At 44.2% G+C, this 25,711-nt stretch overlaps 1 protein-coding gene across 1 annotated transcript in view; it reads right to left on the minus strand.

The window, feature by feature from the left end:
* The window catches only part of LOC129325331 (intelectin-1-like), a 34,008-nt gene extending 14,447 nt beyond the window's left edge, over positions 1-19,561 (minus strand). The window contains exon 1 of the mRNA XM_054973019.1: positions 19,417-19,561. Within this exon, the coding sequence (XP_054828994.1) occupies positions 19,417-19,561 (145 nt within the window). The remainder of the gene's footprint in view (positions 1-19,416) is intronic.
* Between the last annotated feature and the right edge of the window lie 6,150 nt (positions 19,562-25,711).

A 25,711-nucleotide genomic window follows, 5' to 3' on the forward strand; every position in this document is an offset into this window, starting at 1 on the left:
TTTGGAGCTGTGAGGAAAAGACACCATCGCGAGATCTGCTGTGGGAAGACGGGAGACAGGAAGTGCGTAATAACAATAGAGTGGCTGGAGAGAAGCGGCCCTTGCAGGAGGGCAGGAAGAAGGGAATCGCCATCTTTGAAAGGGGAAGGGTCGCGGCTTCAGCGGAAAAGGAAGTAGGCCATCTTGGATTACAAAATCATAGAGAAACCATAGAGAAAAGACGCCCGACATTTTGGACTCTTTAAAATTTAATTTTTGCAAGAAGACCGGGACATTTAAAATAAAAAGACTTTAAATTTTACGCCACGGAGTTAAGGAAGAGAGCGGACTCGTGGGAGCGAGCTAAAGCAAGCCCCACGATGTCAAAAAAAGAGTGGCAATCGGCAATAGAAAACCTGGATAAAAAACTTTTAGATGTGATTAAAGAACTTAAGGACACGAAACTGGAACTGATTAAAGAGGTTAAAGAGGTTACACAGACAGTAAAATCGGAGCTGTCAGAAGTGAAAAAAGGTATGGAAACAATACAAAGTGAACTACAAGGAACGCAGCAGAGAGTTAAAACAGTAGAAGACGCGATGGAGAATTTAGCAGACACGCAACAAACAGAGATGAGACTGGTGAAGGGGAGAATGTCAGTTGCAGAAACTAAACACATGGAGAAGCAGCTACGTTTTCGTGGCTTGCCAGAAGTGGAAGGAAAGTCAGCGCAAGAACAGATGACTGAGGTGTTAGCTGAATACCTGGGGAAGGAGGAGGAGGAAGTTGTGGCTATCCTAGATGTGGCATATCGTGTGAACTCGAGAATTGCAACCCAGAGGAAACTACCAAGAGATGTGATTGTGCAGTTTACGACACGAAATATGAAAGAGAAGATTGTGACAAAACAGTTTCAAGATCCATTGGAGATTGATGGCAAGACGATTATTATAATGAAGGAACTACCTAGGTCAGTGTTATTGGACCGGAAAAAATATAAAGTGCTAATTCAGATCTTGAAGGACATGAAAATCAGGTACAGATGGGAGTTACCAGAAGGAGTGTCCTTTGAGTTTGGAGGGGTCAAAAAACGTATCAGATCTGAGCGAGAGATGGAGCGATTTATTAAGGACAATGAAAAAGACTTACCAACAAGATTATGAGCATGGAATGTAAAGTAATATCTTGGAATGTAAATGGACTAAATTCACCGAATAAGAGGAAAAATATTTTTCACTGGCTACTAAAACAAAAATGTGATATTGTTTGTTTGCAAGAGACCCATATTAGAAAGCAGGATGTAAAATATTTAAAATCTGGAAAATTGGGCAAAGAATTTGTAGCGGCCTCCAACAAGAAAAAAAGAGGAGTGGTGTTGTACATAAAAGAGGAGCTACAGCCAAAATTTGTTATGAGAGATGTGGAAGCCAGATTTGTAGCAGTGGAATGTATTTGGAATTTAAAGAGAGTGTTGGTAGTCGGACTTTATGCACCTAACAGTGCAAAAGAAAGCTTCTTTGAGGATTTGAGGAAGCATTTAGATGACCTTTCATATGACCAGATAATTCTTGCTGGAGACTTCAATGGAGTGACAGACTTGGAACTAGATAAAAAGACTACAACGGCACAAAAGAAAAGAGGACTATTGCCAAAGCTCTTTTTTGAGTTGATTCAACAAGAGACTCTCGAAGATGTATGGAGGAGAGAATATCCTAAAAGTAGACAGTTTACTTTTTATTCTGCAAGGCATTCTACATTATCAAGAATTGACATGATCTGGGCCTCAAAAGACTTAGCGTTATGGACTAAGGAGGTAGAAATAATGCCAATGGTAGGCTCAGATCACAACCCAATTATGTGGAAACTAGGAAAAAGGAGAAAGAGGAAAGCATGGAGAATAAATGAGGACTTGTTACAGGAAAGAGAGAATACGGAAATATTGAGAAGAGAGACAAAGTTTTTTATACAATATAATGTGAATAAAGAAGTACCAACCAATAAAGTTTGGGATGCTTATAAGGCGGTTATAAGGGGCATACTAATGGACTTAAATGGTAGAGCAAGAAAGAAGAAAGAGGAGAAAAGACAAGAGATTGAGGAGAAAATAAAAGTCAAAGAAATACAGCTAAAAAAGAGACCAGGGAAAAAGAAATTATACCAGGAAATTAAAATACTCCAAGAGCAGCTAACAGCAATGAGTAATAAAGAATTGGAGTGGAATCTTAAAAGACTGAATCAAAAAGCGTTTGAGGGTGCCAATAAACCTGGGAAGTACCTGGCATGGCAATTGAAGAAGAGAAGGGAAAAGAAAATAATAAATAAAATTTGCGAAGATAACAAAACGTATCTGGAGCAGACTACCATTAGTAGAGCCTTTTACAAATTTTACGCTAAGCTGTACAATAAGAAAGAAGTAAATAAAGAATCAATAGCGACATATTTGGAGAAAACCAAACTTCCAGAAATCTCGGAAGCTTGGAGAAATAAATTGAATAGTGAAGTAACTGACGAGGAAATAAGCAAGGCAATACAATCCGCAAATCTAGGAAAGGCGCCAGGGCCAGATGGACTTACGGCTAAATTTTATAAGACAATGGCTAATGAACTGGCACCATTCCTAAAAGAGGTGATGAATGGAGTTTTTAGGGATCAAAGGATTCCAGACACTTGGAGTGAAGCGAACATATCATTGATCCCAAAAGAGGGCCAAGACTTGACTAACGTGAAAAATTACAGACCTATATCGCTACTTAACAATGACTATAAAATTTTTGCGAAGATATTGGCGGAGAGACTGAAGGGATGGCTCTCGGAAGTTATAGAAGAGGAACAAGCAGGCTTTTTGCCAGACAGACAAATAAGAGATAACTTAAGGACAGTGATCAATGCTATTGAATATTATGACAAGCGTTGTGATAAAGAGGTTGGTTTCTTCTTTGTTGACGCTGAAAAGGCGTTTGACAATTTAAACTGGGACTTTATGTTTGCCACTATGGAAAAGCTACAATTGGGAGAAAGATTCATCAGAGCAATTAAGGAAATTTACAGAGACCAGACTGCAGCAATTGTGGTGAATGATGAAGTGACTAAGAAACTGACGATTAGTAAAGGAACAAGACAAGGTTGCCCGTTGTCTCCACTGTTGTTTATTTTAGTATTGGAGATTCTGATGATATAAATACGACAAGATGAAGAAATTCGTGGAATAAAAATAAAGGACTATTCATATAAGGTCAGAGCATTTGCGGACGATATAATGTTAATTGTAGAGGACCCATTGGAGAACATGCCAAAAGTGATAGATAAGATCAAGGAGTTTGGGGACTTGGCAGGTTTTTATATCAACAAAAAGAAGTCAAAGATATTATGTAAAAATATGACTAAGCAGAAACAACAATTGTTAACGGAAACAACGGATTGTGAAGTAACAAGCAAAGTGAAATATTCGGGAGTTGAACTGACTGCAAAGAATATAGATTTATTTAAAAACAACTATGAAAAACTATGGACTCAGATAGAGAGAGACTTGATTAAATGGAATAGACTGAATTTGTCATGGTTGGGCAGGATTGCAGCAGTTAAGATGAATGTGTTACCAAGAGTAATGTTTTTGCTACAGACAATACCAATCATCAGAGACTCTAAACAATTTGAAAAATGGCAGAGGAAAATATCAGATTTTGTTTGGGCAGGCAAGAAGCCTCGAGTGAAAGTAAAAGTTTTACAAGATGCAAAGGAAAGAGGCGGAATGCAACTGCCCAATCTGAGACTTTACCATGATGCAATCTGCCTAGTTTGGTTGAAAGAGTGGATGACATTAAAGAACAAGAAACTATTAGCCCTAGAGGGATATAAAAAAATTTTTGGATGGCACGCATACCTATGGCATGACAAAGTAAAGGTCAACTCGATGTTCCTGCACCATTTTGTACGGAGAAGTCTATATATAATCTGGAAGAAGTACAGAATTTACTTACAAGAAGGAACTCCCTTGTGGGTGGTTCCATATGAGGTGATAGATCCGAGAGCTGTTGATAATGAACAACAATGTTTAACGTACAAAGAAATAACTAAAACTGAAGCATCTAAACTCAGAATAAAGACGCAAGAGGAACTATCACCTAATTATGACTGGTTCCAGTATAGACAGATCAGAGACTTATATAATTCGGACTCTGTAAAGGGGGGTATACGAACAGAGAACTCGGAACTAGAGCAGACCCTTCTTAAAGAAGACAAGAAACGAATATCCAAGGTATACCAAGTACTGTTGAAATGGTATACCGAGGATGAGACAGTTAAAACACAGATGGTGAAATGGGCTATAAATTTTAATAAAGAAATAACAATGGAGGCATGGGAATACTTGTGGAAAACTACAATGAAGACAACGACATGTACTAATATTAAAGAGAACATTTACAAAATGATCTATCGTTGGTACATGACACCAAAGAAGATTGCGCTAGGGAACTTGAACACTTCTAATAAATGCTGGAAATGTAGGAAGCATGAGGGCTCCCTCTATCACATGTGGTGGTCGTGTGATGTAGCTAGGCAGTACTGGGGGGAAATAATAAGAGAAATGAGTGAAATTTTACAATTTCAAATAAATAAGAACCCAGAACTCCTGCTACTAAACTTGGGAATGGAGGGAATTCCAGCCCATCATAGGACGTTGATATTTTATATGACAGCAGCAGCCAGACTTTTGTATGCGCAAAAATGGAAAGTACAAGAAGTGCCAACTATTGAAGATTGGATCTACAAATTGCTGTACATGGCAGAAATGGACAAGATGACAAGAAAACTGAGAAATCTGGACTCAGGGCAGTTTAACACAGATTGGGAGAAGCTGAAACAATATCTGGAGAAGAAATGGGAGGTGGGAGGAAAACTGTGGCAGTTTGAGAACTACTGAAGTATAATAAAATGTAGAGGGGGGTGACTTTACCGGGGGGGGAAGAGATAAATGTGAATTTATAAGCAGTTAGATTAACAGATTGATATATATATAGATATATATAGGTTAATAGATAGAATATTGATAGAAAATAATTAAGGATAAGGTTTAAATATAAGGATTGAGTAACCAACAATATTTTCTTTCTTTGATAAGACTTGTATAATGCACCAAACTGAATGTACAGAAGAGTCAAATTGATTGACTATGTGATGAGCTATATAGAATTACCATAAAAAGATACAATGAGTAATTTATAGAGAATAAGTCAAATTGTTTGATTTAAATGTAAGATTTTTATGGTTTATGATATATAGGTTTATGATATATAGAAATATTTAAAACTGGAAAATTGGATAAATTGTTTATCCAAGATGGAAATAAGGACTTACAGTTTGGGTATATAAAAAGAAAAGTAGTTAAGGATGTACTGCTTAGTATAATGGAGAATGTATATTTGTTTTAGATAGAGGAAGTTAATAGAAGTAAGGGAAAAGGGACAAAGGGTGGGAAAGCTGTTGGAAGTCAGCAAAAGGGGGGGAAAGGGAGGGGGTTAGAAATGGAAAATTTGGGGGAAATTGAATGTAATGTAAAAATAACGGATTCTAACCCAATAAAAAAATTTAAAAAAAAAAAAAGAATCACTGCCTGAAGAGACAGAGAAAGCCTACGGCAACAGCAGCTTTTGCAAATTGTCTTGCTCTGGGGTGGGGGGGAATGCTCTGGAGAAAGCTGACATGTCGGTGAAGCTGAGCAGGACGCCCAGGGAAGGGAGAAAGTTGCAGCTGCCCCCCAAAGATCGTTGAGAGCAGGCTTGTGACTGGAGGAACCATTTGCAAAAGCTGCTGTTGCTGCAGGCTTTCTCTGACTTTTCAGGCAGCGATTCTAACAGAGAGGGGAAGGACACTGGGACTTCACCGACATGTCAGCTTTCTCCAGAGCATCCCCTTCCCCAGAGCATTATACACACTGTATTTTAATTCTATAAAGCAGGAAAGGTGGGATAGTAATGCAGCAAAATTTGTTTCCAGTAGTTAACATATACCTATTAATTTAAACAGCATACCTGTCCTTCAAGGAAAAGTTGCCAGCTCACCTGTACAGCAGCTTCCTCTTCTTTAGTGCAAAAGCTCCGGCCTTCTGTTTTATCTGTCCCTCTTGCTTGATATTTATTAGCCCCAGTTCCCAAGGAAATCCTATTGATGAGAGCACAATTGTTTGCATACAGGGTAGGAGGCATGCAAATAAGGATCATGTTTTTTTAATCACTTCTTCCAGGAAAAGATGTTAACCTCTTGGAAGGGGCCTCCACCCATCCGAGTCTGGGTAGAAAATCAAGGTTTAAGCAAGAGTATGCTGAGAACTGAATATTGCATGAGATAGCTTGCATTGCAGAACTGCATATCAACTAGAGATTAGACCAGAAAAACTCCAGAACCGTCAAAATGTCTCCTTCTGTTTATTCACCTGTGGGCCCTTTTTGAAATGATGGGGCTTTCCTTCATGTGACAATTGGGATCATGAGTGGGGAAAGTGCTTGAAAACCCAGAGTATATCAGCTCCTTGCTTGTGTACACCCATTGATAGACAATACTTTTTAAATACAGTGTGAGAGAGGCTAGAAATACACTTGTGGAAAAGTAGCACAGTAGCACAAATACCCCCTCTTAGATATGTCTCTTTATGTGGCAAGGGGCTTTGAGTGTGTCAGTGAAGCTAAGACCAATATTGTCAGATTCACAGATTTGGTCAAAAGTCTAAATTTCTAGAAGGGTCACTCACGGCGGAACAGCCAAAGCTGAGACACCAGACTAAGATGCACCAACTCCTTCAGGAATCAACGGACATATCCGCAGAAGAGAATTGACTGTTCCAATGGTGATGGCAGTGGAGGATTTCTTGAAGGTTAGCTACTGGGCAGTTACAGAGTGATTCTGCACACGTTGGATAATGCACTTCCAATCCTCTTTATAGATAATTGGAACGGATATTTTTGTGTGCGGAACAAAAATCCACCTCAAATGATCGATAAAGTGCATTGAAAGTGCATTATCCAACGTGTGCGGAATCAGCCACAGTAAAGGAAGGTGATACTGGTGGAGGATCTTTCACAGATTTCAGCAGTGACATTTTAGTTTAGTACTGAGCAGACGAAGGCAATGGTAAACCCTTTATGACCATCTCTTACCTCAAAACCCCTATGATGAGAAAATCCAAAATGAAAGATGTTATAGTGCTGGGAGACAGGACCTCCAGGTCACATGGCATTCAGGTCAGATAGCTACAAAGGAAGAGCAGAGGCTAAGTGCCAATAGCTCTGTTCTGAATGATGGGACTGGATTAAAGCTGAAAGGACATCCAGTTGCTGATGTGAATAGATGCAAAAGGAATGGCCAATGCTCTGTGACACATATAATAGGAATATGGAATGTAAAAAGTATGAACCCAGGTAAACTCAAAATCATAAAATGAGAAATGGAACGATGTATTGTCGAAGGCTTTCATGGCCGGAGAACAATGGTTGTTGTGGATTTTCCGGGCTGTATTGCCGTGGTCTTGGCATTGTAGTTCCTGACGTTTCACCAGCAGCTGTGACTGGCATCTTCAGAGGTGTAGCACCTTGGTGCTACATCAGGAACTTCAATGCCAAGACCACAGCTATACAGCCCAGAAAATCCACAACAACCATGAGAAATTGAATGTTTAAACATTGCAATCCTGAGTGTGAATGAGCTAAAGTGGACTGGATCAGGACATTTTCAGTTAGAAAATTACCAAGTGTTTTACTTTGGAAATGACAAACTCAAAAGAAACCATGTTGCTCTAATAGTGAGGCAAGACATAGCACAAGCAGTTGAGCTATAATGCAAAGTCTGACCTATTAATCTCAATCAGAATTCATGGTAAGCCTATTAACATAATCTTCGTTCAAGTTTCTGCCCCAACTACAGAAGAAGAAATCGAAAACTTTTAAACAAGTGTCCAAAAATAAATTGATCATACACTTAAGCAAGATATGCTGATAAGCAGAGGTGACTGGAATGTAAAAGTAGGAAATAAAGCAGAATCTAACATTTTTGGAAAATAGGATCACAAAATAAAGCAGGAGAAAGACTCAAAATTTTGTGATGCCAACAAGTGGTTCATTGTTAACACTTGCTTTACAGTTGATTGTATACATGGAAATCACCAGGTGGCCAATACAGGAACCAATAGATTACATAATTGGAAGCAGAAGATAGAGAAGCTCGATTCTCTCTTCTAAAACAAAACCAGGAGCTGATTGTGGTGGTACAGATCATGATGAATTATCAGGTACAGATCATGAATGATCAAAACTTAGAATAAAACTGAAGAGAAACACTAAAAGAATCATAGTGCCAAAATATAATCGAAATAACATTCCTGAAGAATTTAAAGACTAAGTGAAGAACAGATTTTCAATGTTAGTTTAATAGATCATAAACCAGAAGAACTATGGGATGAAACCATAGGCTGAGAAAACTCTTAAAATTGCTAGAGACAGTGCCCAACCATATCTAACTGGTTACTAAAGATCTGGTATTTATTTATTTTAGCTAAATTGACTGATTACACCAAACAACATGAAAACCCAAACTACAAATCGCAGTTTATTGAATTTTGGTTTCCGGTTTTAGAATATTTGTCAACAGATGATTATACTAAAAAACTTGTTAAATCTAAAGACTGTTTTGATGTTCTACTTAGCTTGTAAGAACACCCTCAATCAAACCGCATAAATCTCTATGGTGTTGGTGACATATCTTTGAATATATAATCATTCAGATTGCCTAGTTAGATGTTAACTATTTGGTTTCTATGTATATCTATGTATAGTGTTGACTGTCCTTGTACTTCTTTATATATAAAATAAAATAAATATATATTTAAAAAAATTGCTAGAGACAGAAGTGAAGACAAAAGCAAAAGGTGATCGAAATAGTATCAGAATTCCAAAGGCAGCTTTTCAGTGACTGTTGCAAGCAAAGAAATCTATTATAATAACCAGTGCAAAGAAACAGAAGAGAACAACAAAAAAGGAAGAACGAGAGATCTGTTCCACAAGATTCAGGAAATCGAAGGGAAATTCAACCACGGCTAGGGAAGATGAATGATCATCATTAACACGAAAATACAGTGTCCGATCAGGACAAAATAAAGGAAAGATGGAAGCAATACACTGAGGAACTATACAGAAGAGATAGAAGGATGAAGCAAGGGAAACAAGGGAATCAGCTATCTTGGACTTGATTCTCACCAAGAGGGAGAACTGGTTGATGAGGTGAAAGTAATGGGAGCCGTTGGTAGTACTGACCATGTAATTTTGGAATTTACAGTCTTGGGGACCATGTAATTTTGGAATTTACAGTCTTGTAGTTAGACATATCAGTTGGACTTCAGGAACCAAATTTTAACAGAGTTATGCTGGGTAGAATCCCATGGTCAGGAATACTTAAGGAGAAGGTAGTTCAAGAGGGGTGGGAATTTCTTAAAGGTGAAATGTTGAAGTTTTAGAACAAATAATCAAATAGACAGTTCTTGAGCATTTAGAAAGGATTGCTGTGATTACTAAAAGGCCTTTTCCACACGACTTACCAGCCTCTGGAGCGTTGCGCAAAACACGCGGAAGATAGCGTCTTCTCGCACGAAATCGCGTCACGAAGAAGCAATGTTGCGCAAAACTCCTGGATGATAGCATCTTCCTGGTGCGATTTCGCGCGAGAAGACGCTATCTTCTGCATGTTTTGTGCAATGCTCCGGAGGCCGGTAAGTCATATGGAAACGGCCAAAGTCAGCAAAGGTTTCTCAAGAACAAGTCATGTCAGACTAACCTTATCTCTTTTTTTGAGAAAGTTACTACTTTGCTGGATCAGGGGAGTGCTGTAGACATAGTTTATCTCGATTTCAATAAGGCTTTTGATAAGGTTCCACGTAATATCCTTGTTGACAAGTTGGTAAAATGTGGTTTGGATCCTATTACTGTTAGGGAGATCTGTAATCAGTTGACAGATCACACCCAAAGAGTGCTTGTTAATGATTCCTCATCCTCTTGGAGAAGACTGACAAGTGGCGTGCCTCAGGGATCAGTCCTGGGACCTGTTCTGTTCAACATCTTTATAAATGATTTGAATGAAGGAATAGAGGATATGCTTGTCAGGGCTTGCCGCCGCTGCCGCTGGGCGTGGCATTGGGTGGTCTGCTCCTGACATCATAGGGGGGCCAGGGATGCTGCAGGACCCTGCTCTGTGAAAGGAGGGGCGGTATACCTCACCCAGACTCCCTCTCAGTCCACTTGCTGGCCTGCTCAACCTGGCCTGCTTGCCCCCTGTGTCCTTCTTCATCCCCTCCTTCCAGAACTCTCCTCCAAACCTCCACTCTTGCATTGCACCACTCTCACTCCACATTATCACTCCTTACTCACATCCACCACCACAGGGCTCTTCCCAGCCAGCTTTTATAGGGCTTCCTTCTACTGCCCCACCCCTCTTCCAGCCCAGTCTTGGGCTGCACCAAGCAGTTGCAGCTGGGGTAGCTGATCTGGCCCCACTGACCAGCACCTGCTGTGCCTTGTTCCCTGGCTGCCCAGCCTCCCTGCCTTGGCTGATTGCTGAAGGCCTGTCCAGCTGCAGTCCCCTGGCTAGCAGCTCGGCCTCCCTGGCTGAGCTGATGGCTGAAGGTGGGTCCAGCTGCGGCTCCTTGGCTGGTTGCCCAGGGCTTCCTGCAGAGTGCCTCCAATAGCCCCACCTGGAGTGGCTTGGCTTTTGGCAACTCCTGGGCCAGGCTACTATTTTCTAGCTGGGGCGTGGCTTTGGGCTGTTGGGGCTGCTGCTGCTTCTCCTCCTTAGGTAAGGTCTTTGGGTGGGTGACTGCTGGGCCCCCAATCCCTCTGCCCTTGCCCCCTTCTGCCTTGCTTAGTCCCCTTTCCTTCCCCAGGGGAGTGGGACTCGCTGGCTTCTCTCTGTCTCCCCCTGACTCCTGAAGCCCTGGGCCTTTGCCTCTTGCCCCTGGCGCTGGCAGGTTCTGGCTCCATTTGCCCGTGGGAGGGGATGACCTGCTGTCCCCAGGCTGCCCCCTCTGCTTGCCAGTCAGACCGGTTGACCTACTGCCTGCTGGCTGACCGGTTGACCTGCTGGCTGCTGGCTGCCCCATCAGTTTGCCCGTCACCCCGGTTGACCTGCTGTTCCCTCTTGTCAAGTCTGGGGGCTGGGGCTCAGACCCCGGACATGCTTATTAAATTTGCAGATAATACTAAATTGGGAGGGATAGCAAATATGGTAGAAGGCAGAGTCAGGATACAAGATGATCTTGGCAGGCTGGAAAATTGGGCTCCAACAAATAAAATGAATTTCAACAGAGATTAATGCAAAGTTCTGCATTTAGGTAGAAAAAATAAAACGCATAATTATAGGATGGGGGAGAGTTGTCTTGGCAGTACTATGTGCAAAAAGGATCTAGGGGGCTTAGTAGACCATACACTGAACATGAGTCAGCAGTGTGATGTAGCTAAAAAGGCAAATGCAATTTTGGACTGTATCAACAGAAGTGTAGTGTCCAGATCACGTGAATAATAACATTCGATTTATATACCAGCCTTCAGATGACTTAACATCCACTCAGAGCGATTTACAAAGTGTCATTATTATCCCCACAACAACAAACACCCTGTGATGAGGGTGGGACTGAGAGAGCTCCTACAAGCTGTGACTGACCCAAGGTCACTCAGCTGGCTTCAAGTGGAGTAGTGGGGAATCAAACATGGTTCTCAAGATTAGAGTCTCGTGCTCTTAACCACTACATCAAACTTGCAAAGTGATGGTATTACTCTACTCCGCTCTGGTTAGACCTCACCTAGAGTATTGTGTTCAGTTTTGGGCACCAAGCTAGAACATGTCCAGAGGAGGGCAATGAAGATCGTGAGAGGTCTGGAGACCAATTCCTATGAGGAAAGGTTGAAGGAGCTTGGAATGTTTTGCCTGGAGAGGAGATAACTGAGAGGTGATATGATAACCATCTTCAAGTACTTGAAGGGCAGTTAGATAGAGGATGGTACAGAGTTGTTTTTCATTGCCCCAGAATATTGGACAGGAACCAACAGGTTGAAATTAAATCAAAAGAGTTTTCAGCTAACCATTAGGAAGAACTTCCTGACATTTAGAATGGACCTTCAATGAAACAGGCTTCCTTAGGAGGTGGTGAGCTCTTCTTCTTTGGAGGTTTTTAAGGAGAGGTTAGATGACCATCTGACAGCAATGCTGATTCTGTGAACATGAGAGGACAGAAAAGTTTACATCAGTGCTTAGTGACCCCTTCCTACATACCCAGGGCAATGCCAATTACCACTTTGGGGTCAGAAAGCAATTTTCCCCAGGCCAGTTTGGCTTGGGATCATGATGGTGGTTTACCATCTTCTGGGCATGGAGCAGGGGTCACTGGGTGTGTGTGGGGGGGTAGTTATGAATTTCCTGCATTGTGCAGAAGGTTGGACTAGATGACCCTGGAAGTCCCTTCCAACCCTATGATTCTATGAGAGATACCTTCAAAGAGGAATCTTTTTATGAAGAACCAGAAATTTTAGTGAGTGAAGTAAAAACTGCATTCAAAGAAATTGGGAGAAACAAATCACCTGAAGTAGATGGAACACCAATAGAACTATTTCAAACTGCGGAAACTGAGTACATCAAAATCTTAACTAGAATCTGTCAACAAATATGGAAAACAAAACAATGGCCCACAGAACGGAAATGCTCAGTCTACATTCCAGTTCCAAAAAAGTGGATGCCAAAGACTGCAGCTACTATTTGACCATCGTGCTAATTTCCCACACAAGCAAAGTGATGCTCAAAATTTTACAGCAAAAACTCTTACTATACTTGGAATGAGAAATGTCAGATGTGCAAACTGGATTCAGAAAAGAAAGAGGCACTAGAGATCACAGTGCAAATTTATGATGGCTAATGGAACATACCAGTGAATTTCAAAAGGAAATCAGCCTGTGTTTTATAGATTACAGCAAAGCTTTTAACTGGGTGGATCATGAAAAGCTATTGATGGTGGTCAAGAAAATGGGTGTGCCACAACATCTGATTGTTTTGATGAGCAACCTGTACTCTGGACAACCTGTACATCTGTTTTGATATACGACCTGTACTCTGTCAAGATAGACTATGGGGAAACAGAATGGCTTCTGAATGGTGAGGGTGTCAGACAAGGATACATATTATCTCCCTACCTGTTCAACCTCTATACAGAGCATAACAAGGAAAAATGGATTGGACTTAGAAGAAGGCGGAGTGAAAACTGGTGAAAGGAATGTTAATTTGAGATACACACATGACACCATGTTACTGGCAGAAAATAGTGAAGACTTGAAATGACTACTGATGAAGGTTAAAGGACAAAGTGCCAAAGGGTTACCACTGAATATCAAGAAGACTAAAGTAATGACTACTGAGGAATTACACAGTTTTAAAGTTGACAAGGAAGAAATTGAAATGGTTCAAGATTTCCTTGACTCAATCATCAAACAAAAGGGAGACTGCAACCTGGAAACTGGAAGAAGATTGAGACTTGGAGGAGCAGCCATGAGGGGACTAGAAAAGATCCTCAAGGATAAGAATGTCTCCCGGATTTCAGTTTTGTTTTCTCGGCCATGTCGGATGCTCCTCTCCGCAGGTCCGGGAGGAAGCGCCCGAGCAGCCTGACCGGGTGGCTGACCTGCGAAGGTTAGCCCCCGAGACTCCCAGTGAGGGTGTCAGGGTCCGGAGCATGACGGGAAGAACCCCCCGAAGTCGATGCGGGGGGTAAATTGCCCGTTTGCGCCTATGGAGGCCGGCAGACTTGCGCAGCACATCGCGTGCCGCCGGGCCATGGAGAACGGCAAAAAGCAGATTTAAGGTGAAAACCTGTAAGTAGCGAATCCCTTCTGTTACTACAAGCGTATGCGAAGGATTGGTGGGATTTGAAGCTAAGAAGGCTTGGATTTCTTCCCCCTTACTGAGTTTCGAAAATTGGCTGGCATATCCCCCCCCTAAGATGGCAACGAAAAAGCAGAGCCCCGCTATGGGCAAATCCATCTCGGCTGCTTTGCAGGGGAAAGGAGAGTCTCTTGAGGAGCTAGTAAAGCGGTCGGTCGTCGAAGCCATAAAGCCCTTTGTTGACAAGTTAAACGAAACTGATCAAAGGGTTGGCTTAATTGAGAGTGAAGTGAAAACCATTAAGGAAGCAGCGGTGGGGGCGGAAAAGTCTGCTCAGGAAAACACAGCACTCATGAGGGCAACAAACAAAGAACTAAAGCTGTTGGAGAACCAACTGATTGGGTTGCAAGTGGATCATGCTCAGACAATATTGCGTCTCCAGAATGTGAAGGAGGAGGAAAATGAGAATGTAAAGGATCTGGCGTCGGAACTTTTGGTGATACCCACGAAGGCAACTAAAGAAGAGTTAAAAAGCGCCATTTTGCAAGTCCGTTGGGCAAATTCAAAATATGCAACGAAGCATCAGCTGCCTCGCGAGATTATTATTGACTTTTCATCTAAGAAGATTCGGGACACCATCCTATATAATTCATACAATGCGGACTTGGATTTTCTGGGCAATAAGGTTAAGATATTGAAGGACGTTCCATTTTTAGCTCGGAAAAGAAGATTTAAATATAAAAGGTTTGCAGCTCTTCTGAGGAAATGTGAAATAAAATACAAATGGTTATTTCCGGAAGGTATCTGGTTTAGCTATAAAGATCAAGCTCACAAGATAACATCGGAAGACCAGCTAAGGGACTTTGTGTGTAAACATCAAGAGTTCCAGCAAGAAGAAGAGGATTTCAAGCCTGAAGGGGGAGGGGAGGAGGGAACGAGCACAGTGACTGTAGCTGTTCAGAGAGAATTGCGACCGAGACCCAGAGGGGGGAAGAAGACCTAATCCTGATTGTAGTTTGTATTTTATAAGATCTACCAATCTAACAGCATTTTACAAAGTTCTAATGTTAAATAATTGCAGTATGAAGGGAATGCATTACTTGTAGATGTAGTGTTTGTGTTGTTATGTGTTGTTTCTTCCCCTTCTCCCTGTTCCCACTTTTTCCTTTTTGTAGTACTAGTAATTAAAAAATAAAAAAACTTTCAAAAAAAAAAGGATAAGAATGTCTCCCTGGGAACCAAGATCAAGATAATTACTATGTAATGAATGTGAAAGTTGGACAGTGAAGAAAGCTGACAGGAAGAAAATTGACTCATTTGAAATGTGGTGCTGGAGGAGAGTTTTGCGGATACCATGGATGGCCAAAAAGACAAATAAGTGGGTTCTAGATCAGATCAAGCACAAATTTTCCCTAGAAGCAAAAATGACCAAACTGAGGCTATCACACTTTGATCACATCATAAGAAGACAAGATTCTCTGGAGAAATCAAAATTGCTGAGAAAGGTTGAAGGCTGGAGGAAAAGAGGAAGACCCAAAATGAGATGGCTTGACTCAATGAAGGAAGCCATGTTCTCCCGTTTGCAGGATCTGTTGATGATAGGACGTTTTGGAGGTCTTTCATTCATACAGTAACCATAAGTTGGAAGTGACTGCACATAGCACACAGATACACAACAGAGCCCAAATCCTACTTACATGTGTGGTATATACAGAAAGGGCACTGGCCTTGTGCATTCAAATGATTTCCCCCTGGCTACCATGTGTAGATCCACCCCACCCCCTTTTAGGTGAGCAAAACCATATCCCACCTCTTCTGTGTAAGTGAAGAGTAATTTCCTAGGAAGATAATATCCACACCTCTCCCATGATATCATTATCTTAAACAGGTGACTTATCTGGAAATGTAAATTTGTAATCTCAGTGAAAAGTTTTATGTATGCAAATACGCAACCTCAATGGAAGGTTTTATTTATTTAAAACATTTACATTCTACATGTTCAACCAATAGTGTTTGGCAAGGTTCAGAAATCAACACTGCAGTTCCATGGATGGGAAGAAGCCATGGCTCAGTGGTAAAGCATTTGCTTAGCATCTAACATGTCCCAGATTCAGTTCCTGGCATCTCCAATTTAAAAGCCTCAAGTAGGAGATGATATGAAAGACCTCTGCTTGTGAACTTTGACTGAGACCCTGGAGAACCCCTTCTGGTCTAAATAGACATCTGGACGCTGGTGGACACTGATTCGATATAAGGCAGCTTCATGTGCGGATCTCCAGAACTGTGGACAACCTATTGTTGTGAGTTTGGTTTTGTGATTATTGGGAATGGCTCTATCTACATGATTTTTGTCTCATGAAGCTGGCTTTGCTAGACCATTGGTTTATCAAAGTCTGTACTGCCCACTCTCACTGGCTAATGACTCTGGCAGAGTTCTTTCACATCACCTACCTCCTCTTCCTTTTAACTGAACTTGAGGGGGATTGAGGCCTTCTGCATGCAAAGCAGAGGCTGTACCAGTGAGCATGGAAGTAGAGGTGGGCACGATCCAAAAAAAAAATACTGATCAAGCTGATTGTGGATCGGCGCCAGCGACGATCCCGAATTAACGATCCACACCGATCATCTCCCGTTTCCGATCCGTGGATCGTGGAGGCAAAAGCGGAGGGACGCCCCGCTGTTCCCAGTGATACAGGAACGGTGGCTGATGCCAGCCGCATCTGTGTTGGTGTTTGGCTGTCTGTGTTTGGCCGTCAGAGCTGCCTATCAGGGTTTGCAGGGATGAGATTGGAGTGCCCATGGCTACAGAACACCCCCTTCCCCCTCCCTCCCTTGGGTGTCTTCTCCCAGCTAGTGACTGCTTTGCTACTCCATGGTTGGAAGGAAGCCCTGCTGATCAAGGCAAGCTTGGCTTCCATTTGGGTTTCCAGGGCGACAGAAGGAGGGCAAACATAGCTCAGGCATTCCCCTGGCTCCGTTGTCAGGAGAATAGATTGCTGGCGCCTGAGTGTCTGGCTTCTTGATCCGAGCACGATCACCCCGATCAAGCCTCCCGACCGCTGGATCATTGGCCATGCCCGAGCACGATCTGCTGGGTCCCGATCATGCGATCGCCATTATCGTGGGGGTTTTTTCAGTCGTAATGCAGATTGTGCCCATCTCTACATGGAAGTCACTTTAAAGTGGAAGTGGAAATTTGAGAAAAGCTCCTTTTTTGGCTGTAGATATTTCCGGAATGGGTAGTCTCAGACCAGGGCCCAGGAGATCATTGTATGAGGGCCAGGGCTTTTTTTGTGCCAGAATGCTCCGGAATGGAGTTCTGGCATCTCTGCCTGTGTGGTGGCCCTACCCCTTAATCTCCAGACAGAGATCAGTTTCCTTGGAGCAAATGGCCTAAGGTAAGCCTGCTCCTGGTGGCGGGGGAAGGGAAGCACACATGGCAGGAGGGTGGGAAATGGCCTGTAATGGGCTGCTTCCGAGTGAGGGAGCACATCCAGGTTGAATTGGGCCTGATCCTGACCATGTTGGGCCCTTTTTGGCCATGTTGGGCCCAATTTGGGGCCAAAATGGCCAGAATCAGACCACTGCCCAGTGGGGGAGTGCTCTCCTGTGCAGCAGCAGTCCATTCCAGGCTGATTTGGGCCCAAAATGGCCAGGATTGGGCCACTGCCCAGTGGGGGAAGTGCTCTCCTATGCGGCAGCAGCCCGTTCAACGCCAATTTGGGCCCGATCTGGGCTGTTTTGGGTCTGTTTGGGCCCAATTTGGGCCCAAAATGGACCAGATGGGGCTGCTACCAGGCAGGAGAGTGCTCCCCCACACTTCAGTGGCCTGTTTCAGGCTGATTCAGGCCCGATTCGGGCCAAATTTGGCCTGATCCAGAGGCCAAATTGGCACCCTGTAGAACATGGGAGTGCTCCCGGGGTGGCTACAGCCTGTGTGATGACATCACTTCCCAAAAGTGATATCATGGCGCAGGCACATGTAATGACAGTGGTGCCACCTCCTCCTGGGAGTTGCCCCGGGTGAGAGTTCCCCCACATCTTTGCCCAGAAAAAAAAGCCCTGATGAGGGCCGATTTAAATGTTATAACATCCATGTATCCCCCATGTGGACTTAGTAAAGGCGTGTTCTGGAATTCCCAGCTGGGTTTTAATTTCCAAGCATATGCAGACTCAGTTTGGATCAGGACAATGGTATGTGGAGAGAAGGAGCTTAGCCTTCTGCCTGCCAGTGCCATATTGGGGGTCTGTAAGGCCCTGGAGTACAGCCGTTTGAGAAATATACATTTGGCTGCACTGTGTGTGAAATGGCAGGTTGTGCGTTGCATGATATCTTAGTGGTTATAACTATACATTGATGTACATGTGCAATCGAGATATAGGGATGGAGCTAAAAGGAAAAAAGTCTGTCTAAGCTTACACTGTTATCCACAGCCACATTCTCTCTCTCTAAAGGAAAATGTAACAATCTTCCCCTTTCAGTGAACACTGAACAGTCTACATAAGCCTTGGTTTTGAAGTTAAAGTTGTCAGCGCTTGAGAGACTGTACATAATCTCACTGGCGTACTTGAAACCCCACAACCTACAGACTAATTCAGGAATGTTTCCCTTACCAAAAGATACCCCTGAGGTTCTTCTCAGATATGTTGATTTTGTCCTTTCCTGCTTCTCTGTTCACTGCTGAACAAGATTGCCATCATCATAAAGGAAAAACAAAGATCTGTTCTTCTTTCAAGGGAGAATACATTACTAGCATTTTTTGTGCATATAGTTCGGAACCTTACTGTGGTGAAGCCATTACAAAATGGTATTTCAGTACAGTGGAACAGTCAACCTTACTAGAGAGAGAAACATGCTACTGAAAAGGGCCAGTTAGTATTATCCATCCAACTTGCTCCCACCAAATCTTAACCATGTCCATGTATCAGTCCCCCCCCCTCCCCAGACAATTCTATGGGATCCAAGGCCAGTGTGCTGCAATTACTACACACAGACCTTCCAGAACAGTATTTGAAAATGTCTTTCCCGTCTTTACACAGCATGAGGCCTTACCAGGCTATCCTGTGCCCTTGTAAGGCAATAAAAAGCTTACAAGGATTCCCCACCCCACTATCTGCAACTGCCACTTAAAGGGCCTCATAATCAAAGAAGGAAAGGCAGTATATGAGAGTCTTGGGCCCCACTGGCCTGCCTCGGGGAAGGACAGCCATAGAAATGTGGCTTGGCATGGCAAAGCAGGGTACTGGTGTGGAGAAGGGAGGAGCTGGGTGTGGTGGCTGGAGCCTCCTCCGGTTCCTAGCTGGAGTAAGTGGAGTATATTTTTGGGGCATGTGTTAAAGAATTGGCCCCAGCACGACACCATTGCTTCAAGGTTGCAATGGAAGTGACATCATTTAGCAGACTGAGCCCCCCCCCCCAGTATGCCCCCATTCCTCCCACCTCCCACTGGTTGCTGGGGGAGATCCATCAATCATGCCCAAACACCTCCTCCCTGGCCTGAAGCTGAGAGGGTTTGAATAGGCCCTCACGGCCTTTACATGCTCCATTCCCTATAGCTTGGGCCAGTTGGCCCATGAAGGCTTCCTCCAGCTCTGATCCAACCCCATCATCCCCTCCCATCCAATCAGCTCCCTGGCTGGGTCTCTGCCTGTTGGCTGTGTTGGGCCCTCGTTGGGTCCCCATGCTGGCCAGCTGAGTTGCAGGGGTAGAATCATAGAATCATAGAGTTGGAAGGTGCCATACAGACCATCTAGTCCAACCCACTGCCCAGTGCAGGATCCGCCTAAAGCGTCTCTGACAAGTATTCATCCAGCCTCCTCTTGAAAACTGCCAGTGAAGGGGAGCTCACCACCTCCCTAGGCAGCTGATTCCACTTTTGAACTACTCTGACCGTGAAAAAGTTTTTCCTAATATCCAGCCGGTACCTTTGTGCATGTAGTTTTAGCCCATTGCTTCGCGTCCTACCCTCTGCTGCCAACTGGAACAGCTCTTTGCCCTCCTCCAAATGACAGCCTTTCAAATATTTAAAGAGAGCAATCATGTCCCCCCTCAACCTCCTCTTCTCCAAACTAAACATTCCCAAGGCCCTCAGCCTTTCATCATAGGGCTTAGTCTCCAGACCCCTGATCATCCTCATCGCTCTCCTCTGCACCTTCTCGATTTTGTCCACATCCTTTTTGAAGTGAGGCCTCCAGAACTGCACACAATACTCCAGGTGTGGCCTGACCAAGGCAGTATAGAGAAGGGCTATGACCTCCTGCGATTTCGACGCTATGGCCCCTTTGATACAACCCAGGATTGAATTAGCCTTTTTTGCCACCGCATCACACTGACTGCTCATATTCAGTTTACAATCCACTCTTACCCCAAGATCCCTTTCACATATACTACTGCCCAGAAGTGTATCCCCCATCCAGTATTTGTGCTTCCCATTTTTGTGGCCCAGATGTAATACTGTGCACTTGTCTTTGTTGAATTGCATCCTATTCACAGCTGCCCACTTCTCCAGAGTATTCAGGTCTTGTTGAATTTTAATTCTATCTTCTTGGGTGTTTGCTACCGCTCCCAATTTGGTATCATCAGCAAATTTAATGAGCAGCCCTTCCACTCCTTCATCCAGATCATTGATAAAAATATTGAAAAGTACCGGGCCCAAAACCGAGCCCTGCGGCACCCCACTGGACACCTCCCTCCAATCTGATGAAACGGTTGACCACCACTCTTTGAGTGCGGTGCTCCAACCAGTTCCCTATCCACCGAACTGTCCTATAGTCCACTCCACAGTCTTCCAGTTTGCCCATCAGAATGTCATGGGGGACCTTATCAAAAGCTTTACTGAAATCCAGATAAATCACGTCAACAGAGTTCCCCCAATCCAGTAAGCTGGTCACTCGATCAAAGAAGGAAACCAGGTTGGTCTGGCAAGATTTGTTAGGAACAAAACCATGCTGACTTCCCTGGATCACTGAGCGGTCCTTCAGATGCTTACAGATTGATCCCTTTAAAATCTGTTCTAATATCTTCCCAGCAACAGAAGTCAGACTGACTGGCCTGTAGTTTCCCGGGTCATCCTTCCTCCCTTTCTTAAAGATTGGGATAACATTCGCTCTTCTCCAATCTTGTGGCACATCCCCAGTCCTCCAGGAGGCCTTAAAGATGATGGACAGAGGTTCTGCAAGTTCTCTAGAAAGTTCTTTCAGCACTCTTGGGTGCACCCCATCCGGCCCAGGGGATTTGTATTCATCCAGTGCAGCCAGATGCCTCTCCACAACCTCTCTGTCAATGTCAATTAGCCACTCAGGTGTCCTGCCACATTTTCTACTATCTCTAGATGTGCCTGAGTTCTTCAGGGAGAAAACAGAGGCAAAAAAGTCATTAAGCCTGTCTGCTTTTTCTCTGTCCTGCATCAGAGTTTCTCCATCTACTCCCAACAGCGGTCCAATTGCCTCTTTTACCTTGCGTTTGCTTCTCACATATCTGTAGAAGTTTTTTTATTGTAGCAAGCCCTCCTGGCCAGACCCAGCTTGTACTGAGCTTTGGCCTCTCTGATGGCTGATCTGCAGTACCTAGTAACCCTCATATACGCCTCTTTAGAGGTCTGTCCTTCTCTCCATTTCCTGAACATTTCCTTTTTCTCCCTTAGCTCATTCTGGAGCTCTCTGTGCATCCACATCGGTTTCTTGGAGCCCTTACCATGTTTCCATCTTGCTGGGATAGTGAGGGCTTGAGCTTGCAAAAGCTCGTGTTTGAGAATGGCCCACCCTTCACTCGCTCCTTTCCCTTCCAGCACACTCCCCCACGGAATGACTCTCATCAAGCCTCTGAGTTCATCAAAGTTGGCCCTATGAAAATCTAACCTACGAGTCTGGCTATGAACTTCCTTGGCTCCCCACAGCAACTGGAATTCAAGAAGGACATGGTCACTTCCCCCTAAGGTCCCCACCACCTTCATCTCATCTACCAATTCTTCCCTGTTGGTTAATATCAAGTCTAGTATGGCTGAGCCCCTTGTAGCTTCCTCCACCTTTTGAAAAAGGAAGTTATCGGCCAGGCAGGTCAGGAAATGGCGTGATTCATGACACTTTGCTGAGCCTGTCTCCCAGCACACATCGGGGAAGTTGAAGTCACCCATAACTACAAGGTTCTGATGTCTGGATACTCTGCCAATCTGTTCAAAGAGGGCAGCATCCATTTCTTCTTGCTGGTCAGGTGGTCTGTAGCAGACTCCAACAATAATACCCTTTGTCCTTCCTCCCCTTATTTCTACCCATATACTTTCCACTGGGCTGTCCACCCCATTCTCCATAACTTCTTGACAATCAAGCCCTTTCCTCACATACAACGCCACTCCACCTCCTCTTCTACACTTCCGGTTTTTCTTGAACAACTCATACCCATCCACTAGCACATTCCAGTCATGGGAATCATCCCACCAAGTCTCAGTAATTCCTACTATATCATAGCCCTCTGTTTGCAATAGAAGCTCAAGCTCTTCTTTCTTATTGCCCATACTTTGGACATTGGTATATAGACACTTGCAGCCTTGTACCTTTGTTTGACCTTTCCTACCCAGGTGGGTCCCCACTGTGTTCACTTCATCATTGACACAGCCCCACTTTCATTAATTTTTAATAAGAAAAACCCTGTTTTCATCATCCGTCTTCTGTGCAGTCCTACGCTGGAGACTGTGCAAGCACAGACCAGCTGTGGAGAGATTTTTCTATCTTCTAGATGGCCAAGCAGGGTACTTGAGGGGAGAAGGGAGGAGCTGGGTGTGGTGGCTGGAGCCTCCTCTGGTTCTCAGCTGGAGTGAATGTATTTTTGGCCCAAACACTATATTTCTGGCCAAGTGCTAAATAACTGGCCCAAGCATGACATCTTTGCTTCAAGGTTGCACTGAAAGTGACATCATCTTGCACAGACAAGGGAAACCCTGTTTTCATCATCTGTCTTCTATGCAGTCCCACACTGGGGACTGCGCAGGTGCAGGCCAGCTGTTGAGAGATCTTTCTAGAAGATTCCTAGGGCTTCTAGGACTTCTAGAAGGTTCCTAGGGTGGCCCTCCCCTGGCACAGTTTCCTGCCAAAGCAGTCACATGCCATGAGGATGAGGGGCCTTTTCCCCTCAGTTCTCCTTTTGCGGCCGTCAGGAGAGCACATCTAACGTTTTGGCTCCTAGTTTTCAATTTACCTCAGAGTGCCTTCTTCCATTATGCTCAGTTTCCTCCATAACAACGCTGGAATTTTTCAGGGATCAAAAGACTTTGTTCAAGAAATGCTCTACCAAAATGACTCAACCTGATCCGTATGAGCTTTGTCACCTTTGCCTCAGGGAATCTCACAATGTTGCTGCTTGCCAAATATTCACTCCTAAGGCCCACTGTTGATCAGTCTTTGAGACTTTGGATTAGCTGGGGAAACATTCAATTCAAGAGCCTGAGCCATTCTCAGCATCTGCTTAGAGAAATTCCTATAATCCTCTATTGGGGAAGCAGAAACGGAGCCATAATTTCATTTGGAATGGACTCTGAGACCATCTCAGACGCCTGGTCAAACTTGGATGCTATTTTGTCCTCTTCAGAGTCAGAATCAAGCATGCATTACTGGGCATTGTAACTGTAGGCAGGGTCAGTATGGAAAAGGATAGAGCTGATGAGGACATCCTGGAACCAGCACAAGTTGCGTGGCATCTAATAAAGCCTTCCATGCTGCCAATGCAGGTGAAATGGCTGGAAAAGAAGATCCTGGCACCAAGGCTGGAACCAGCTGTGGAACAAAGTGAAGAGTTGGCACTGCTGGTATGTGGCAATATTGTAAGACTCCCCAAGGCAAAGAAGACGAAACTCATGCTGAACTGTTTGAGTCATTTTGGTTGAGCGCTAGGTACGTTTCTTGAACAAAGTCTTTTGAGCCATGAAGAATTCTATAGTTGTTATGGAGGAAACTGACCAGAATGGAAGAAGGCATTCTGAGGTAAATTGAAATCTAGGAGCCAAAATGCCAGACATGCTCTCCTGATGGCAGAAAAACGAGAACTGAGGGAAGCAGGCACCTCTCCCTCACAGCACGTGGCTGTTTTGGTAGGAAATGGTGTTGGGGGAGGGGTGCCCTAGGAGCTTTCTAGAAGCTAGAAAGATCTCTCCACAGCTGGCCAGTATGCCAAGAGCTTAGAGCAGCCAGAAATTGTTGACACACACAGAGCAGGAGGACAGTGAACAGAGCTGGACTCACTTTCTTTCCCAAGATTATACCATGATCCTCTCTCCTACCACTTAAGATCCTGCAGCCTGTATTTTCGTAACAGTTGTCACCAGGAGGGCTGGACATTCTCACAGAATGCTTCCGTTCAGTGTCCAGGAACTGATCCACCATGTAATTCAATTCATGCATCATACTATGGTAAAGTTTGCACAAACCACAGTTTAGAGCCAAACCATGGTATGAGCTTCCAAATGTACAGGCAAGCCATGGTCAGCAGCTGCTGTTTCCCCTGCGCTCAGCACTTCAGTGCAATGGCCTATGGAGGCAGGGAGTGGATTTAACAATTGTTTGTCAAGCCAGATTTTCATGCCAAACCATATCATGCCACACCATGGCGTCAGGGCACTGCTGGAGGTGGCTGGGGCACTGACAAAGTGGTGGTGGAAGGCCTGCTCAAGAGGCTTTGCTGCCCCCACTGCAGACCCTTACCAGGTGTAGACTAGGAGGCAAAAACAGTCCTGGAAAGGGTCCTGCCTCTTGGTCCGCTCCCAGCCCTACTCCTTCAACAGGGGAGGTGGGAGGCCTGGGCAGCCAGCTGGCTTCCTTGCTCGCTGAGGCTGCTGACCTCAGCAAGCAAGCTGGCCACTTGAAGCCTGGGCTTGCTTGATTTCTCCTGTGGTGGCTGCTCCAGCCAGCCTGTTTGGTTTCTGCTACTGCGGCTGCCTGGACAGCCTTTGGAGCAGTAAGGGCAGCATGGCCCCGGGCTGCCTGGTGTTCAGGTCCCCCAACGTGGGAACTGGGGCAGCTGCCCTGGATGCCCCATGCCCAAAACAGTCAGAATCACAGAATCACAGAGCTGGAAGGGGCCATAAAGATCTTCTAGTTCAGCCCCCTGCCCAATGCAGGATGAGCCTAAAGCATCCCTGACAAATATTCATCCAGCCTCTTCTTGAAAACTGCCAGTGAAGGGGGACTCACCACCTCCCTAGGCAGCTGATTGCGCCTTTGAACTACTCTAACGGTGAAAAAGTTTTTCCTAATATCCAGCCAGTACCTTTCTGCATGTAATTTAAGCCCGTTGCTTCGGGTCCTATCCTCTGCTGCCAACTGGAACAGCTCCTTGCCCTCCTCCAAATGACAGCCTTTCAAATATTTAAAGAGAGCAATCATGTCCCCCCTCAATCTCGCCTTCTCCAAACTAAACATTACCAAGGCCCTCAGCCTTTCCTCGTAGGGCTCAGTCTCCAGACCCCTGATCATCCTCGTCGCTCTCTTCTGCACCCTTTCCCTCGTTTTTGCTTTGAGTTTTGATTAGCTACTTTCCAAATGGACACTCCGACTTGAGAGATGTCTGCCTGCCCACGATAGGAAACTGGAAGCTGGGTCCCTCAAGTCAGATCCAGATATGGGTGTTCTTAGGAGAAAGTAGCTGGGAGCAGCACATTTTTTGTGGTGACTGCGTATATCTGGCATACAATTCTACCTCAGCCATCTCAGATGAACAAACTGCACAAAAGCACATCTCTGCCAAGTTATTTTAATTTTCAATTCCATTGACAGTATATATGCACAGAGGACAGGTTTTCATGTCAAGACTGTGCTCCAGGTACTTCTGTTTCTACCACACCATCTA

The sequence above is a fragment of the Eublepharis macularius genome, chromosome 1 (assembly GCF_028583425.1).
Source record: "Eublepharis macularius isolate TG4126 chromosome 1, MPM_Emac_v1.0, whole genome shotgun sequence".
Taxonomy (NCBI): domain Eukaryota; kingdom Metazoa; phylum Chordata; class Lepidosauria; order Squamata; family Eublepharidae; genus Eublepharis; species Eublepharis macularius.